This window comes from Spea bombifrons, chromosome 3, assembly GCF_027358695.1.
Source record: "Spea bombifrons isolate aSpeBom1 chromosome 3, aSpeBom1.2.pri, whole genome shotgun sequence".
Classification (NCBI taxonomy): Eukaryota; Metazoa; Chordata; class Amphibia; order Anura; family Pelobatidae; genus Spea; species Spea bombifrons.
Window position 1 is genome coordinate 10,181,339 of NC_071089.1, and position 19,931 is coordinate 10,201,269.

The following is a 19,931-nucleotide window of genomic DNA, read 5'->3' on the forward strand; positions in this document are numbered from 1 at the left end:
CACGACTGTATCAGGCTTCCAAAAAATAATTCTATTTCAGTGAGCTGCCAAGCCGCGGCCTCCATTGTATTTCTAAAAGCGCTTGCGTCTTTTATCTCTTGTGCTAATGAGATTCCTAAAGTGGCTGGTACTTTTAGAAAAGGGTTTGGATGATAATTTTGTTTTTGTTTTGTGCGTAGCCGACGATTCTTATTATCCGCACGAGAAGAAAAAAAAATCATGCAATTTTTAATGAAGTTAATCAAACGCTTGTTTGCTAACAAAGACGATCGTATCAGTTAGCCAATATAAAACACAGCAGGATTTCATCTCAATATTTAAACATAAATCATCGTTCTGGCATCTGTAAGCAGATAACCGTATCCCCTTTTCCCGAAGCATGACGACTCAATGAATATGCATTTGATGAATGAAACTGGATCATTTCTGCGTTACTCTGATTTCGGGATTTCTAAAGAAAATGTATAATTCAGGAAATATTTCTTTGTTATAAAAAAATGAAACAGACAAATATTTGCATCGGCAATATCCCTGCTGCTGAAGAAATTGAATAATTTATGGCACACGATGTAAACTGGATTAAGGAAATCTCTTAAAAGACATGGTCATCACTTAGGATATTTCAGGTTATTAAGGGGGGTTGGAATAACTACCTCCGGTCCTGGACTAGCCAGCTAGCAGATCAGGCAAATGCCGGTGGGCCGGGCCACACAGTAGATCCGGTACCTCCGCCTGTATCCACCAGTTGAATACAAGGAGAAATCCGATTGCCTCTTGGAGTCAAGAAGGAATTTTTTGCCCCTGATGGCAGAATTGGAAGTAGATTAATTAGGGGTTTTCTTGCCTTCTTTTGGATCCAGAATAGGAAGGTTAGGTAGAAGGGTTGAACTTGATGGACTTAGGTCTATTTTCAACCTTATGAACTATGTAACTATGTATATGTAACACTGCAAGGGTGTAAGAACGTACCAGGACCAGACTGGAGATGACAGGTCGGCCCTGGCACTATGTTTTTATGCTCTTGTGGCATGCATCTGAGCACTCAATCTTCCCCTGGGTGCATGGCTTTGTTGGCCCACTGGTGTCCCAGATGGCCAGTCCGGGCACGGGGCCTAGCTTGTGGTCACATGTATCCAGTGACATCATCATCAACCTTGAAGTGCAGAGGTTCATTTTAATCTTCAATCCGGCCATGGCCACCTCTCAACGTTTTAAAAGGCCAAAGATGGACACTCGATTTATTGATGGCTGGAGGAGTAGATAGCCATGACTTTTTATTTGACTTTATGAACTGAAAAGAAGAATAGCATTTCTCTCTCTACACATTATTTCAACATTTATGGCTGTAAAACACAACGATACCCTCAAATGTTTCAAGTTACCGCTTGTAGACACAGTAGGGATATGCATGCTATGAAGACCTTCTTCGCCTCCTGGAATTCTATAAACGGTTCCTATACAGTGATTTATTTTGGGAAAGAGAAAATTGAAGCAGGTACCCATCGCATCCTTTAATGCTTTCTGTCTCTCTCTCTGTTATTTTTATGTCTCAATTTAGAACCACAAAGCGTGTTTATTTCGATCATGCACTGTATTATTTACTTAATTCATTATTTAAATAAAAAGAGACATTTGCATCCTGGTGACATCTTGTGAGCTTCGCTAAATCTAACCTCCCTTCACATTTTTTTGAGCAAGGGATGCAGGTTTTGCTGTTGTTTCCAGAAGGTTAAGCTTTGCCTTCCGACAGCTAATATCAATGTTCTGTCATCAGTAGGAGTCAAAGTTATATAATAGCCAATGAACACCTACAGTTTATATAAATATACTGTAGATATTTTGTAGGAAACTTACAGTTAAAACCAAGACATTAAAATGGATGAAATTATAATAAAACAAACATATTCATATTCAGACGTGTGGCCGGCATCTGGATATGGACAACGCTACGTTTTTAAGCTAACATTCAAGCATATTCATCTCTGGCTTCTAGCTGGACCATCCGATCATCCTCTGGAGGGGCAAATCGTGGAAGTACGTGGCTCTGTCGGCCAGCAGCCCTCCATGCATTTGCCGGTGTGCTAGATGGCCAGTCCAGGCCTGGTCTGTAAATACCATGTAGAGGAAAACAATGAGAATACGGAAATCAGATCCGAGGGCAACTGAACCCTGGTCCCAAATATTCTTTATACTAAAGGATGCTTTAAAACCTATCACTATTTCTAGTTCATTGACCTAATGCCACCTAATGTCTAAAGTGTGAGGATCCGCATGATGTTCTCAGCTGAGCTCATCGCTCATAAAAGGGGAGTCCAACAGAAATGAACCACCTGGCTCACAATGCCTAGAGAGATTCCACCTGTACCCCACTGACGATATCCATCATTTGGAAGCCATAATGTTCATCTAGGATTGTAGGTTCCCTCAAGCAAAGAACATTTGCCTTGCGTTTTGGTTATAGACAGTCCTTGTGGTGAATATGTTGAGTTATGTAGACTCATTATTGGGCATGTTTTTAAAGTTTCAGATATTACAGATTTCTCGGCTGAGAGATCTTGTTCTTTTTTTATATATTTTTATCCTCCTAACGTCACTGGATCAACGACTAAGCCTAAGAATTCTGAACCGGTTTAAAGCACGTGTAGAAACATGTATTCCAACCATAGCTCATCCAGCACTAAATCCTGCGGCATCCTACAGAATACGCAGACTGATTTTCATGATGATATTACTAATGGGGCAAACCAAGGTTTCGTTACCGTTCTTCACGGAAATGCTATAATTCATGGAAGATAAATCAACATGGTGGTGTTCCATTAACTGCTCTTTCACCTGAGGAAATTACCTTAACTTAAAATTACCCATAAAAATGTAATTACATTACATAATTTAACTAATTTTCTACTATGAAAAGGCAAATTGTTCTATTTATTTGTATTTCGTCCTTTAAACACATTAAATTCTAACCTCATGGTAAGTTAGAGAGAAGCTGCATGCTTCATATGTTGAAACAGTGAATAGAACTTAATAACCAAGAAACTACAGCTGACGCATAAGGTTATGTGGATCATCCAGAAATAAGTTAAAATATCTGTACTTTGAGAAAGGAGGAATGACGTTGTTGTCCTTAGCAGACAAGTGCATAGGAATTGAATCTTGTTCTCTATATACTTGTTATAGATGTGATTTGATCTTTAAAGAAAAAATAGATGTCGGTAATTCTTGAATAATACCATCATTGGCAATTATCTCCATGAACCTAGTACCAAGACATTAGGCTTCACAGGGTCAATATACTTCAAGGCCTGTAATGCATATTTTATTAGTGGGCAAAGAAAAGCAATTTGGCGAAATAAGACAATGAGCTGCTAATGATTTGACAGATAACACTAGTAAAGGTACCGCTATATACTCAACCTACCTAATATCACCTACACATACAGTAACTATAGTCTTCCCAACCAATCTTTATATCATATTATTATAAATGGTGAGCTGTTAATTTTCCTTTTTTGTTAACTTTCCTTTTCTGATTATATATATATATATATATATTTATATATATACCATGGACAAGATGTTCTATATACAGATGTATTTATTAATAATGCTTATAATACAGCTGCGATTTACTACAATGTGTAACCTTTATTTTGGTTTTTTTTAAAGGCTGGGGAAAGTTGGCAAGATTAACAAGAGCACTAACAAGTAGTCGAGGTGTCCTCCAGCAGCTCGCGCCCACCGTCCACAAAGGAGAGAATGTTCATAAGCACTCGCGGCTTGCAGAGGTAATCCTGAACGACTGGCTGGTGTGAAAACCAGAATGAACATCCCTGGGAATACCAAAGGGCTGGAACTCCTGGACCTCTCCCGGTCCTTATGGAACGCATGAGTGGTCAGGGCTGAGGCAGGGATGTAGAGGTAGCCCCAACAGACCAGAGAGAAATGGAATGAATTAGTAATGATGTTTCAAATGCCAAATGTAGTTACATTTAGAAGAGCAGGAGGAACAGCCCCTTTAACCGCCAACACATGAATCCCTATAAAGCATTGTTTATATGTTTTTAAAGCTAGATTTCTGCTAAAAAAAAAAATTACAATAAAACTGCAAAGCTGAATGTACTAAAGATACAAAAATAAATTACTTTAGATATATAGTAGTTGGCCTGGCTAATCAATGATTGATTTGTGAAGGAAAAGTCATTAGGGCTTTAGAATTATTGACAGTCAAGGTTCTAAAAAGCAACCCCAGCAAAATGTACTCCGATATGCATTTCCAATGAAATTAGAGGTGGAGGTAGGTCGCGTCATGCTTGCTTTTGTGTCACATGTCAACTAATTACACCTTTAGAAACATTTCACTCCTAATTCTTTTTGATGGAGAATCCGTAGAGGACTCCTGCAGCGTATCGGGTCCCACGCAGTATATTTCCGCTCACTAAGCCTGTTGGTTTTTTTTAGCTATTTGTCAAAATTTGCAGTTTCTCGGAATTGACAAATATAAAGAGAAGCTCGCAAAATACAAAATCGGGATTGTGCTTCTAAAAATGAACAAAAGCTCTGGGTGGAAGTAATAGCGAGTTAATGGAGGAACATGTTATCTTTGTGTAAATAACAGAATGACACCACGCAGTCAATTAATTGAATGCTTTTTAATAGCCTTCCCCTCCATGAATTTATGATCCATGTGGCTAGCGAAAAATCCCCGGCTAAGCTAAACAAGCAAGAGCCAGTGTTTTTGATGAATAAAAGGATTCGGTTAATGCGGTGTGTAATATTCTGCGGCTGATTCCTTTTACTGTGGTTTTTTTTTTTTTTTTTTATAAAGAGTGAACCTAAAATAGCTCCAATGATCATTTCTCCCTAAATGATGCATTATAAGCACAGTTTAATGTTTAAATGTCCCCTCAGCTGTATTACCTCCGTTGCTCTGCTGAAGATGTCTTGTAGAGTGTCTGATGGACCTTGTCTTCTGGTGAAGGTTCCATTAATGCTCTAGAATGCACTCAGAATGACATGTGTTTAGCTCTCAGAAGACTCTTTATGGAAGCTCCTGTCAATCGCCGCCTGTTTCTGTGTTTTTAATGAAACCTTGCTGCTTTTTTTTTACATAAAAGGATATTTTGTCGTGAAAACATTTAGCATTCTAGTATTCACCTCCCTGCCTCCTGATCCGTTGGGCGTCTACACCCTAAACTTGTCGCGTGGGCAATTCTTCCCATGGTTTAACGGCTCGATTTTCAATTAGGTTTACTAGATGTATACCTATGACAACAGGTCAAGAACAAAAGGAAGATGGGCCTCCTGGTGGCCTCACCAACCCCTATGTATGCACCATATCATATTTCCATAAGCTTTACCCAATTTACCTTCCCGTGGATATCTTGCCTTATGATGCAAATAAATGACCCCACTCGGTAAACAAATATATTTTATTACCGTGCTAATGATGAAGCCTACTCCCCACAGGCTTCTCTAAGTGCTGTAACTTCTAAATAGTGGCTTTATTTGTATGAATGCGATATTACCTTTTATCAGTAGAAGTGAATTGTCTATAGAATGATCACCAAGGTGAATTTATTGACCATTCCCAGTGACGGTGATTAGTGATTAGTGTTATTAGGAGCTGTCAGTTTGTTTAGTATACTTGTAAGTAAAGTATAGCGTGTGTTATACACACAGTACATAGTACAGCACATAGATAAAATACATAGTATGTGGATGGACGATCACGCGTCCACTGGGTAAAAAAAAAATCATAGTATTCAGCACACCCTAAGCATGCACCCCAACAGTGCAGGTGTCCACATCAAAGCACCATTGTTGGGGGTGTGGCTAGAGGTGTGGAGGGGCAAGGCTAGTCCCAGGAAGGGGCAGGGCTGGGGCGGGGCCACCTGCCCACTCTACCTGAAAAGCCACCTTGTGGCATTCACCTGCATTGAGAGGAGGCCACGTAGGAGCTGCAATGGAGGTCTGCTCTTCATTAATTTTACTGATCCCTGGGCCGCGGGGTACAGGGGGCAGTTCCCCAAAAATCGGAAACGGGACATTGAGGATGTATGGGAAGAGGGTCATTTATGGGGTGAAATACAACCCTTTTAGTGTTGTTTTAAATTGACTTATTCACAGTTTGGGAAGCAGTTTGCTAATAACCATAAAAAATAAGGAAGCCTTCTTTTGTTCAGGTTTTTTTGCCACCCCGTAACCCACAAAACTTTCTGCCATGTCACTTGGCATAACAATGATCTGAAAGTCAGCATCTCTGCTTCTATTTAAGATTGTAATGAAAGAAACACCACATTTGAAGCTGATTTTTTTTTTCTCATACTTTAAAGCAATGTTTAAACATATTTTCTGTTGCTTGGCGACTTGTAAAACCCAGCAGGGAAAAAGTACAGAGCCAGTTCTGTGCTGGAGTGACTTTATTACCAATTACGCACAAATGCAGGCCTCTGATTCAGAGAGGTCATTGTGGGATCTCGTGCACACGGGGCTACAGCTCAGACTAAACGCTTACTGATATCAGATTTACGAAATCTTGCCGCGTATCTTTGTGAAAGTTCTGCTTTATTGCCTGTGCAGCACAATGGGACAAATGAAGCCATTCAGCTGGGAAGACACCAGACCTTCCCTGACGGCCGCCAGTCAATGGAATCTAAAGTTGTCCACAGAGTTCTAGACCTAGATCTCTTGGATTAAAACATGGCTTTGTAGATATTGAACCCGTCAGCTTCATTGAAATGAGAGAAAGCAGAACACGCAATAAATCAACGCCCTTCATTGACTTGATTAATTATACAATCGATCCCCTCGCATGTTTGTTGGCTAAGTGATTTCTTGAAGCAATCTGGATAACAATTCTCACAGAACCTGATGGAATGCTACTGTTGATTTATCACAGAAATGCATTATATATATGGCCCCCTCTGCAACAAATTTAAGAGATTATATTTTATATGATCTTCAATTTTTCAAAATAGCGTAACATTTTATTCCAATCTAATCAGCGATAAACCCTGCTAGAAGAACAAAGAGAGCGTCATGTTCTCCTTCAGGAATCTCTTAGGGTTCACCCCAAGTGGGAAGCTGAGTCCGGACGTAGACTTCCTTGCTCTCTTGTGCCTAGAGGGATACTGATGAGACCGGTTAAGGCTAAGACTTACGTCTGGGGTTGTTAGTTGCCTCGCATTTCAGTAGGATGCCCTTCTAGAAGGATCAGACTGAGATGGAGAGTTTGCCTCTCTAATGGCACAAGAGAGCTAAAATTGGAGACGCTCCTGAGAGGGGATGCCCCGTAGGACAGGTTATTAAGTGACTGTCCATCCACATTGAGTTAATCTCAAACCTTTATTGTAAAGTAACCGCGTTGGAAAACCATTCTTTATTAGGCTTTGCTGCAACGTTTGATGTAGATGTGTATTCTTCTGTCGAGAATAATTTAGTTGTTTTTATGTTTCAGGTGTTGCAACTCGGCTCTGAGATTCTTCCACAATACAAACAAGAGGCACCTAAGACCCCGCCACATATCATTTTACATTACTGTGTTTTCAAGACCACCTGGGATTGGGTTATTTTAATATTAACCTTCTATACTGCCATCTTGGTTCCTTATAATGTGTCATTCAAGACCAAACAGAACAACGTAGCCTGGCTTGTGGTGGACAGCATTGTGGATGTAATTTTTCTGGTGGACATTGTCCTTAATTTTCACACTACCTTCGTTGGACCTGCTGGGGAAGTGATATCGGACCCAAAACTTATTCGCATGAACTACCTGAAAACGTGGTTTGTGATTGACCTCTTGTCCTGTTTACCCTATGATGTCATCAACGCCTTTGAAAATGTGGATGAGGTTAGTAGTCTTTCTCTTTCAACCGTGAAATGTGACACATCACAAAGAAACTGGAACACGTGTCAGGTGGGAATTTCTTTTGATGCTAGATCAAAATAACAAAATCCTTTAAATTCATTGATGCTTTTTTTGGAGTCATTTACATTGAAAGGGGCTACTAAGCAGATGTGGAGTATTACAAAATAAAGAGCTTTACAGTGATATTTTTGCAGGTGTAAAGCATCATTATGTCAAAATGTGTAACTCTTTAGCTGTACTTGAAAGATTAACGATAAATGCGGTCTTTTTTTCTTTTTTTTTCTTTACTACGATGAAAGCTGAACAGCAAAATATCTCTTAATGTAAGATATACAATAATTACTGTAAAATTACTATCCATGAAAAATAAGTAGCAATAACACTCAATATTAAATTAATATTTTCCTTAAGAAAAATAATATATATAGATCAGTTATATACTACTCTACATATATAGATCAGTTATATACTACTCTACATTGCCACTCTTAATTCAGTTGAGTCATTAAGGGTTAACCTGACTAATCAGTGAGGTTGAATGCCCTTGCATGCTCGGGTCAATTCTGAGTCCCCGGGGATGCGAGGTTGTGCGTTAGAACTAAATTAATGAATCAGCAGGTTCCTTGCTTAATTCACCTTGATTACATTTTAATTAGGTAAATCCTTATACTCGGGTTTGGTTATAGCCCTCAATGTCAGGCTCTGACACCCCTACTATAATTAATAACATTCCGCCAACATTTTCAATGTGTCATTCATTGTAAAGATCATGTAATCTCTTACAGGTGACTTGGAATTAGCTTTCACCTTGATTACATTTTAATTAGGTAAATCCTTATACGCAGGTTTATTTATAGCCCTCGATGTCAGGCTCTGACACCCCTACTATAATTTATAACATTCCCCAAATGTACCATTCCGTGTAAAGATCATGTCATCTCTTACAGGTGACTTGGAATTTGCTTTCCTTCTGTATGACAGCCCGTTACATAGATTGTGTCGTGATAGAATAGCCATTCTTGCTGATGCTGTAGTGATTTTTTTGATGTATAATGTTTTTTAAAGTGGCTGCCTGGAATACATTTGCGTGTTATCATCACGAAAGAGAGAAGGGAGTGAGCGATACGCTGCCTTATGATAAAACAGCACTGGGGCCGAGTTAGCTTTCTGGCCCCTTTGGAACAAATTGCATTTTTTGACGTTCAGTTTTGTTGCATCAGCAGTTATTGGAATAAACAAGATAAAATATATGTTGCAGTCCACATATAGAACATGAGTTATGATACACCAAGGAGACCTAACCTTTATGTGTGATTTATTGTCAACCCGAATAGTTGTTCACAGTCTTGATCAGGTCTGTAATATGCTGATATCTTATTACAATCCATGAAACAATCAGAATATCTATCTATCTATCTATCTATCTATCTATCTATCTATCTATCTATCTATCATCTATCTATCTATATATCATTATCTATCTATCCATCTATATATCTATCTATCCATCCATCTATATATCTATCTATCCATCTATCTATCTATCTATCTATCTATCTATCTATCTATCTATCTATCATCATTATCTATCTATCTATCTATCTATCTATCTATCTATCTATCTCTCTATCTATCTATCATTATCTATCTATCCATCTATATATCTATATATCTATCTATCTATCTATCTATCTATCTATCTATCTATCTATCTATCTATCTATCATTATCTATCCATCTATATATCTATATATCCATCTATCTCTCTATCTATCTATCATTATCTATCCATCTATATATCTATATATCCATCTATCTCTCTATCTATCTATCATTATCTATCCATCTATATATCTATATATCCATCTATCTCTCTATCTATCTATCATTATCTATCTATCTATCTATCTATCTATCTATCTATCTATCTATCTATCTATCTATCTATCTATCATTATCTATCTATCTATCTATCTATCTATCTATCTATCTATCTATCTATCTATCTATCTATCTATCATTATCTATCTATCTATCTATCTATCTATCTATCTATCTATCTATCTATCTATCTATCTATCATTATCTATCCATCTATATATCTATATATCCATCTATCTCTCTATCTATCATTATCTATCTATCTATCTATCTATCTATCTATCTATCTATCTATCTATCTATCTATCTATCATTATCTATCTATCCATCTATATATCTATATATCCATCTATCCATCTATCTATCTATCTATCTATCTATCTATCTATCTATCATTATCTATCCATCTATATATCTATATATCCATCTATCTCTCTATATATCCATCTATCTCTCTATCTATCCATCTATCTATCTATCTATCTATCTATCTATCTATCTATCTATCTATCTCTCTATCTATCCATCTATCTATCTATCTATCTATCTATCTATCTATCTATCTATCTATCTATCTATCACTGGATGTGTTACCCAAGTGATTTGTTTGTCCATGTCGGAAGAAAGAACAATTCTAGTTTTAGAATGCTAGGTTCCATATTTACTATTCTTTGTTTCGAGTAGCTTGTCAGAGGTCATTATAAGCTGCTAATCATTACACATTTTAAGGACACGTTCTAAATATTCTATGATTATCATATTAAAGATATAGCTCGTCATTTTGGTGGATTGTCTGCAGCCACAGCTAAAGAGACAGCGATTGTGGATAAGAAGGCACATGGATATGGACTTGATGTAGTTGATGTGGTAAAGGATTCTGGGGCACAGTCAAGAGTCAGGGCAGGTGTCAAGAGCGGCAGGATCGTGAATAAATGTCTCAAGCAAAGATCAAGGCAATAAATAATTGTAATCTACATCACGACTGAGCACAGTCAGTCCATGCTTTAGATTAATGCCTCCTACATAGTAAAGAACCTTGGACAGGCAGGAACAGCACGGTAGCTCCAAGCATTTAATGGGGAGCGCTGGATGAAACAAGCGTTATTTACAGACTCATTGTATCGAAGGATGTGATCTTTAGTTAAGGCACCAGGTCTCGCATTAGAAATATTGCCTATTCTTTCAGTGCTAGGACTGGGAATGCTCTCTGATCGCATTACCTGCAGGAGGATGCATCGGTTTTATAAGCTGATGCAGCAGGCATGAGAAATGGCTTCCGTGGACCATGAGAGTCAGTGAAGGTCAGTTGTCTGTAAAGTTACCCTCGTCCATTGGGTTATCAATTGAGTGATTGAGTCACAACTATCATTGAGATTCTGTGGTAGTACCAAACTTGCTGCTTCGTCTTCCTCCTCCATTTATTCTGTAAGAACCCTGCAGTCAATCATCATATATATTCATTGGATCCGGTAAATCTAAAACCGTAGAGATGGTTAAATAATGCTTAGGGTTTGATGTAAAGCTACAAAGAAGCTTGATGCGGCTATATAATATTTTCTCTGTTCTGAGAATATGCCATTTTTACAACATGTATCAATATCCCAGCTGATATTTGACAGTTTGACAGCCCGTCATTATATCCAGTGGAGTGTGATATAACCCAGCACCTGCACTTTATTGATATCATTGGATCAATAATACACATTTTCATCGCTGGCATTAGTGCTGCCGGAACTTGTGTTTATGAAATGGCACATTTTTAAGTAGCACTAAATTGACAAATGTTTACATTTAATCCCAAACATGCCTCAAGCCGCAGAGTTTGGGTACGTGGTAGATTGCGTGTCCATCTGGCGCTGCCCATGGTGCTGAGGACCAGTGTTACTGCGGTGCTTTATGTACTTATCTCGTTACACTTCACAGTATAAAAAAAGAGGAGATATAATAATAATATTATTATTACTTATTGTTTTATATAGCGCCGTCAAATATGTGCAGTTGTATAAGAAGTATGGTAGCCTTATAGACAATATGATCACGGGCAATGGACATGCATGCAATGATAAATGTATAGTATAAATTCTACAAATAAAAAAAAAAATCAACATATTTTTCTAGCACTACAGTGTAAGCATGTGAGCGGCACCCTCTTTATCTACATTACATTACATTTATTTATATAGCGCCAGCAGATTCCATAGCGCTTTACGATAGTGTCAGTAAAATCAATTAAAATCACAAGCAACCACACACTGGTACAGAAAGAGAAGAGGGCCCTGCTCTTGGGACTGCCTAAATATTTTCAATACATTTTTCTAACACATTGAGTGTTTTATTCGCTAAATGGGAGTTTTCAGGTCAGACTGCAGGAAACCCTATTATGTGTTACGGTGGGCCAACTCCAATGAGCTTCTGCTGTGGCTGAAGTCTGGAGCTTACAAGTTCATGCTCTGGGCAGGAGAAACTTCGTAGAGTTTCATAACGCACAGTGAAGTTAATAAATTGAAATTGTATCTTTCCTGTACAATCCCTCTGCCTTAATCCATTCACGATCTGCCACGTATATGGCGTTTACTTTATCCATTTGTCTTTGATGAAGTACTACTTGAATATAGACTTTGACGGCAGATAAGAACCTCTCCGCACATCTAGTCTGCCCATTTTCCTGCTGTAGAGACTTAACTTCCAACATTAGCCTTCATCATGTCTGCTGGAAGGCTGTTCCACTTATCCACCACCCTTTCTGATATGTTAAAATATCCAAGCACTGTCCTCATATGAAAATCTTTTTTTTTTTTAAGATCTCTTTCTTTTCAGTGTCTGAGTGAAATTGATTTTGAATTCTCTTTGCATTTTATAACCAAAAAAGTGCAATAAAAAATAATAGTGACAATTGCAAGTGACATTCTTCTAATGGCTTTTTCCCAGAATACATCTCACCAATATATGTTTTTTTAGATTAATTTCTCTTGCAGCTCCTGTTTATAGGAAGGCATTTCTGTAGTGATTTGCATCAATTTAACCTGAAGTCATGTCTGCAAAAGCAGTGTCAGGTCCCATAATAATATGGATAATAGGAGGAATTAAAAGGGAATATCCAGAGGACATTTAAAAGTAAATATTCAATTTAGCAACATTTCAAGAAAAAAATCATTCAGTCAGAAGGAATGTGGATGGAGATAATTACTATAGTAATTTGTTCTTAAAAAGAAAGTCTAAAAATTCACAAAAATAAAGTCTAAAATGTAAGTTCTCAGATTTTTAGCACAATATGGGAAATTTACCATTTTACACGTTGTTTTGGTGGCATTTACGGTATATTACTTTATAACTTTATAAATTGATGCATTTTTGTATTTGGGGTTATATGAAGAGCATTGCGCGTTATTCATTTTTAAGAATATTTGATATAAATTCTGTCCCGTGTTGCCGGTTATACAGCTAACATTCACGTGTTAACGGTGCAGGTCGTATTAGCACACTGATCACGTGTAAAGACATGAGATAACTTTGGAATTTTAAAATAGTAAATGCGTTTTAAATTTCTTGAATTAATAAACTTTCTTTGATCATATTCTTAGTAACCTTTGTAGAATAAAGATTGAGACTATAATAATATCTCCTGGTATCAATATGTCAATAAAAGGGGCCATTGTGCCAATAAATCCATATTGTCTCAGCTAACAATATAATAATTTAAAGGTCTCTGTCATGAAGTTCAGGTCAGCCTTTCTCGCAAGAGAAGCTGCTCAAGGTAGTCCCATCAAGTTGCTGAAGGAACTTCGCATGAGTAGTTGAACCCTTAAGAGACCAATTTCCTAGAAAATGAAAATTTTAATTACAACTCATTACAAAGTCATTATGGGAATTTAGTGTGGATCTAAGGGGTTAACATGCCCTTACTAGGTGATCCCAGTGGATTCCACATACGGATCAGTTCTAGCTCACAACTCTACAGACGCCATGGCTTCTTTCTAATAATGAATGTTTTACATCTATAAACGAGTTGGCTTTTTTAAAATGTTAAATTTGTCCCAAAAGAATTCCGACAATCATGTGACCTTTTGTGCTCCACATTATCATATAATAATCAGAAATGTGCAAAATGATCACGTCCCTTCAATTGGATATCAGAACGGAGAGGTGAATGAGGAAGAACACACTGTATCCCCAGGCAGGGTCTTAACATTTTGTATTCGGATTTTAATGGAACTTTAATAGATGTGTAATGAAAACGAATGCAAATCCGCACCCGCATGAATAACTATTACATACTATATGCGTTTAATGCAATGACCTTATTTGCAGCGATCAGATTTTTTTTTTCTTATTGCCTGGTTCTGAGGTATGCTCTGATACATAAATTCAAATGACGCGTTAAGTCATTTGTAGAGGAATAATGGAGATTTCCCTTAACGTAACATGACTTTCAGATGTAAGAATAGCTTAATTACATATCCTACAGAAGGTAGAAGTGTGTATATATATTTATATATATATATATATATATATATATACAGATACATACAGTATATATAGCAGTAAATCTACATTATATATATATATATATATATATATATATACAAAAAGATGAGTAGGTGCACACTAGGACTTAAAGTTTAAAACTTATGAAAGTTTAGTTTAGCATGTTAAAAAAGCAACGTTTCGGTCCACACAGGGACTTTTATCAAGGTGCGAACCGAAACGTTGCTTTTTTTTGAGCTGTGGATGTTAGCACCTGGGCGATTTTCTATTATATTTACATTCTATTTACATTTTTTTTATTTCAGGTGTGCGTGAACGCTTGCATTTATATATATATATATATATATTACCCCATCATAAAATGACATCACAGATGAATGTTTGTCCTTTAGTAACCGTGTTACCATGTTTTGTGCATTGTACCTGCCAGTGGACAGATATTATTCATTAGAGCCGTACGTGAAAATATTAATAGGGAGCAGGTGTTTGTATTTATTTTTCGACTGTAACCTGCAACTGCATAATATATATATATATATATATATATATGTGTGTGTGTGTGAATGACAACCTAAATATAGAATGTGCTGACTCCAGATAAGCTTCCTTTTCAATGGGCGATTTCCATTAGTAACCAGCAGCACCATGGACAGCGGCCCCCAAGCAGCGCAGGGAATCCTTAATCTGAATGGCTCCCAATAGCGTGTCTGCAATAACGTGATTATTATCATACAGATTGGGGTGTTAAGAAAACATACAACGTCAGTCAAGGTGACAACCAGTGTTTCTATAAAGTCCCCCGACCTGCATTACCGACCTGAGTCTGTTATCTCCTAAATCCTACAATTTATAGTTTATGCTGCAATCTAAAGTGCACTTTATCTGTAAGCCGGTTAAAAGCTTGATTATTAATCCTTATTAATTGCTTGACATCGTTCTTTACGTTATTCCATTCATGTCAGGTTGTGAGTGTGAATGGAGATGAGTTCAGACTGTGTTTATAGGAAAGAGAGTACGATAGGAATAAGTTAGATAATTACATGTAATGACCAGAAAGCAGGGCTTCATTTAATGGATTTTCTTCCCAATGTATCATGCGATAGAACATTTCTGTTCCAATATTCCTTTCTGACCTATTGTTCGGTCCATAATAAAATCCATTATGTACCTAGTATTTGGAACAATTTATTAATAAAATGCGTTGGATTTTTTAAGAGCCCATCATAATTACATATACATACTTATATTATAGATTTCTTGACTGAGGACCTCCATTGGTTTCCACCTCTCTGCAAACATTCAGTTAAAATCCAAATGGCAGTTCTAAACATTATATTCACCATGTATTATACTTATGTTGTTATTATATGATAGAGTCATGTAGCCTAATAAATGTCCAGGTCCTCATTAAAGAGGCACCACCATATTTAACTGTGGCCATGAGATATGGCTACCTCTCTGTGTGTTTATTGCCAAAAGACTCTATTTTGGTTTAATCTGACTATAGCACCCGATCCCACTGGAAGTTCCAGCAGTGTCTGAGACGGCTCAGTTTGTTTTGTAGATGGGAGTAGATGCCTTTTTCTAGAAGCCCTTCCAAACAACTTGTGGTGATGTTGGGTTACAGTTTTGGAGACTTTCTGACCCCAAGACGCAACTACAATTCTCCAGCTATGATTCTTGGGGATTTTCTGGCCTTTTGAACTATCCTCTGCACGATGTGTTGAGACAATATAGACACTCGTCCTCTTCCAAGTTAATTCATAATTCATGGAACTTCTTAATTATTGGCCTGATGGTGGAAATGCACATTTTCAATGTTTTTGCTATTTTCTTATAGCCACTTCCCACGTTGTGAAGCTCAACAACCTTTTGTCGCACATCACAGCTATATTCCTTGGTCTTACCCATTGTGATGAATGACTAAGGGAATTTGGCCTATGTGTTACCTAATATTTATACCCCTGTGAAACAGGAAGTCAGGGTTCAACAATTTTCTGCTCCTAATCACCCAGGTGTACTAAAAAATGTAAAATGTCAATGGGAATATAATTTATGTATTCATATACTGGGAATATACTTTTCTGATATGAATTCATAGAGGTGGCATATATATATATATATATATATATATATATATATATATATATATATACAGATGTAGCTTCGACCCACGGGCCGGGCTCAGCTCAGTTACCCAATTAAATAATAAATAAAACATATGAATTCATAGGGGTGCCAATAATTGAGGCACACATATACTTAACATTTTTTTATTTTGATAAACCTGTGTTGTGTTTGCAATTGTTTGCTATCCATGAGAGCGGAGTAAATTTTTGTATTGTTTAAAGAAAAGATCAAAAGGTTAAACGATAAATACATTTTTTCATAGCCTTCTTTGCTCACATTTACCGAAGGTGCCAATATTAGCCGAGGGCACTATATACGCGTGTGGCCAGTGTCCTTCAGCAGGCTTGGAAATGTCCTAGAAGGTTGTAATTTATATTTATTAGACTATAATTTATGATCTCTAACAATTTGCTGATTTTCCAATGAGTCACCTCTTTGTTAACAGATGTACGATCAGCTGCTGTGCAGTCAAGGTGCTGCGATGTTCCGAGCTGCCAAACCGGCTGACAATCGAGATGGCAGGTGTTGTCTTTTGGCACCAGTAAAGATATCATTGTTTACGGTGCTTTCATCCTACTGATTAACGCTTTGCCGTGGCTCTTTACATTAGGCTTGTTAATGATTACTGGCAGCCAGGCGCATCGTGGAAACCCGGAATGAACGTAAGGGAAGCATTCCCAGCATATTCTGGGTAATTGTTGGGGTCATCATTGCCATGCCCACACCTTCAAATCCAAAACACAGAAAAAATAAAGGATTTCTGTTATGTTGTCAAAAGCGACACTAATTCAATTGAATTCTCATTCTACTTTGACTTCACACAGGAGAGGATAAGCCGGTATATCCACAAATAGGCTAAAAATGTGTCACCTATTTTTCTTTTTTGGACAAATGTTTAAAGGAAGATGTGTGCCCTAAAAATGGTTAATATTAATACAGCATCAGTAGGCGTCCATCTCCGGTACCCGCTACATCGACCTTTTGATCTGTTGGTCTTGATTGTGAACAGAAAGATCTCTGCCTCCAAAAACACCCCACTTAACAGAAAAGAATAGAAAGGCAAACACTCGCCTTTATGAGTTATTTAATTCATTTCTCTTCCAGCTCCTGTTTAAAGCAAGGAATTTCTATAGTTTAGACAGCTCCTTCCTTCCGGTCTTCTAGAAAAAGGAGTGTGTGATGCTTTAAACAGCGCTGCCCTCTCTACGCGCCATGTAGTGTAGTTGAATACTACACTTTATCATCCATAGGACATAAACGTCTCATTATAAGATACCTCGTTTCAATTAACATAGTACCAATGTATCAAATGATGTTTTGTTTTTTGAAGCTGTTATTTTTTTAAAAATGTAAATAATCCATCCGTAAAAAGGAATTGGGATGTGGGATTTTTATTAATAATAATAATAATAATAATAATAGTGTACACTTTTTGTATATACTTTTTGCTTGTATTTTTAATAAAGCCCCAACATTTTCCTTGCTAAAGGCACCATATTAATCCTTCTTATCAGTTAATAAATAAGATATTGCTATACATTAAAGTGTTATTTTTGTGTACCATTTTGAAAATAGATGTAGTAAATCTTGGGTTGTTGGATTTTAATAGAACTGTTTATAATCAGTACTATTTAAAAGTGCACAGCGTCCAGTCTACATATTGCAAAATTGTGGGTATAACAGGTATGATACCCAATGGCTGTTACTCCCATTGGGCAAGAGAGGCATGTGCCAAAAGGTGAGGGGTGACTTGAGCCATCTGACGGCAATGCCCCTGCACCCCATTTTGGCTTCTAGAGGTGGATATGTTGTCAGCACCAGGCAGAATCTCCTTCCCTGCCCCAGGGGTGTCTAGAGCCTGAGTTATGTCTCTGTAACACACATTCTTCATTGTTCAGGACACATATATAGCGGCCATGTTATTTTAAACTTATTTTAATACACGCAACCTCTCTAAGTGCCATAAAGGTGGTGGTGGGGGTTCCTTTTACAGAACCGATAGTACAGTACAGCTGTCTGGTTTTGAACTTTGCTGCTGCTAATAAGGGAAATCGTAGCTCCTTTGATCCACAGTCTATTACAGTGTACAGTATTTGTTTGTAGAAACTCATCGACAGGAAGAATAATTTATAGAAGAGGAAAGTGAATGAGAATGTTAAAGGCTGACCTTGTGTAATCAATCAATGGACAGATTATGGTAAAACACCTACTGGGACATTCAACATAATGTAACAGGGTATTAAAGATTAAAGACAAGCGAGGCTGGGAAATCTCCTCAAGGATACGGCAGAGTTTTGTGGCTATTTTTAAAGGGGCATAAAAACCTATTTGCACTATATATATATATATATATATATATATATATATATATATACATTTACATATTGTAAAGACTCTTTACTTGAATTTTGTTCAAACTCTTTTTTTTTCACATAGGCATGTCCCATGGGCAGTAGGGTTCATGGGCCAAATGGAGGTCTCTGTTGTTGAAGCAAATACCTGCACTGTAGCCTCCATGTGGCCATCGTGCAGCTCGTTGCTGTGAGGTGGCTCTTTGGGTAAGAGGAGAGGAGCTATGCATCTGGCCCCACCCACTCCTGACATTGACCCCACCCCTTCCTGTCCTTTTGCCACACACTTAACACAGGTGTCCCGATTTGGACACCTGAAATTCTAGGTTATGAAAGAGGGACCTAAACAGGGACACTTGAGAGGTTTGACAAAAATGAACGTTAAGTTATGAGTTCTGTCTTAGATATGTCTGTAATGCTACTTAAAAAGCCACTGCTATGTTTTGTTTGAATTTATTGTATGGCTTTATTGACCCAGACTGTCCATATGACATACTGGTCAAATTCCTAGTGGGCCACTGGCCAATAGCATCCCGTCCTGTAATGTGTGGTCACTGGTTGCATGCGCACAGGTCCCCGCTGTATAAATACTTTAAGTGCAGCTGTGTGCGTATCCAACTGTCCAGTCGGCCACACATATGTTATTTGTTGGTTGCTGGCCTTAAAGTGGCACTGTGGCTCTGTTATGTTTATATACATATACAGTATATAGACCCTGCTGGGATATAACAGGTTCTTGCCCCCGCTGGCTGATCGCATGTATTGCGATCAGCAATAGGAGGCCAAGGAGCCCTGCCTTGCTGATCACAGTGTGATCAGTGCAGGGGAGATCGGAAGGAAGAGAGCGAGAAACAAAGTTTCTTCCTCTTCCCAAAAGGGAAATGTTAAAAAAAAGAAGAAAAAAGTTATTATTTTTTAAATTTTTTAATGAAAAAAGATAAAAAATGAAAAATAAATAATACAGTGAGTTCAGTGGTATCATTGTGACATCACTGGCATATATGAGATGTACGATCTATATTCATATTGCACTAACTGCAAATAAAATATTTTCGAAATTTTGAAAAATTTAAATTTATAAAAAACGCTCTGACATCTTATTACCCTGGCACTACACGTAAAAATTATATCTTCTGCCTATTTATTACCCCCAAGCCCCTTAAGCCAGAAGTATTAAAAATACTACCCTATAAGGTACTATGTAAGGGATGGAT

General features: G+C 37.4%; 1 protein-coding gene across 1 annotated transcript in view; it reads left to right on the forward strand.

Moving 5' to 3' along the window:
* The window catches only part of KCNH1 (potassium voltage-gated channel subfamily H member 1), a 126,120-nt gene that overhangs the window by 21,533 nt on the left and 84,656 nt on the right, over window positions 1-19,931 (forward strand). The window contains exons 5-6 of the mRNA XM_053458666.1: window positions 3,670-3,788; window positions 7,460-7,852. Coding sequence (XP_053314641.1) covers window positions 3,670-3,788; window positions 7,460-7,852 — 512 coding nt within the window. The remainder of the gene's footprint in view (window positions 1-3,669; window positions 3,789-7,459; window positions 7,853-19,931) is intronic.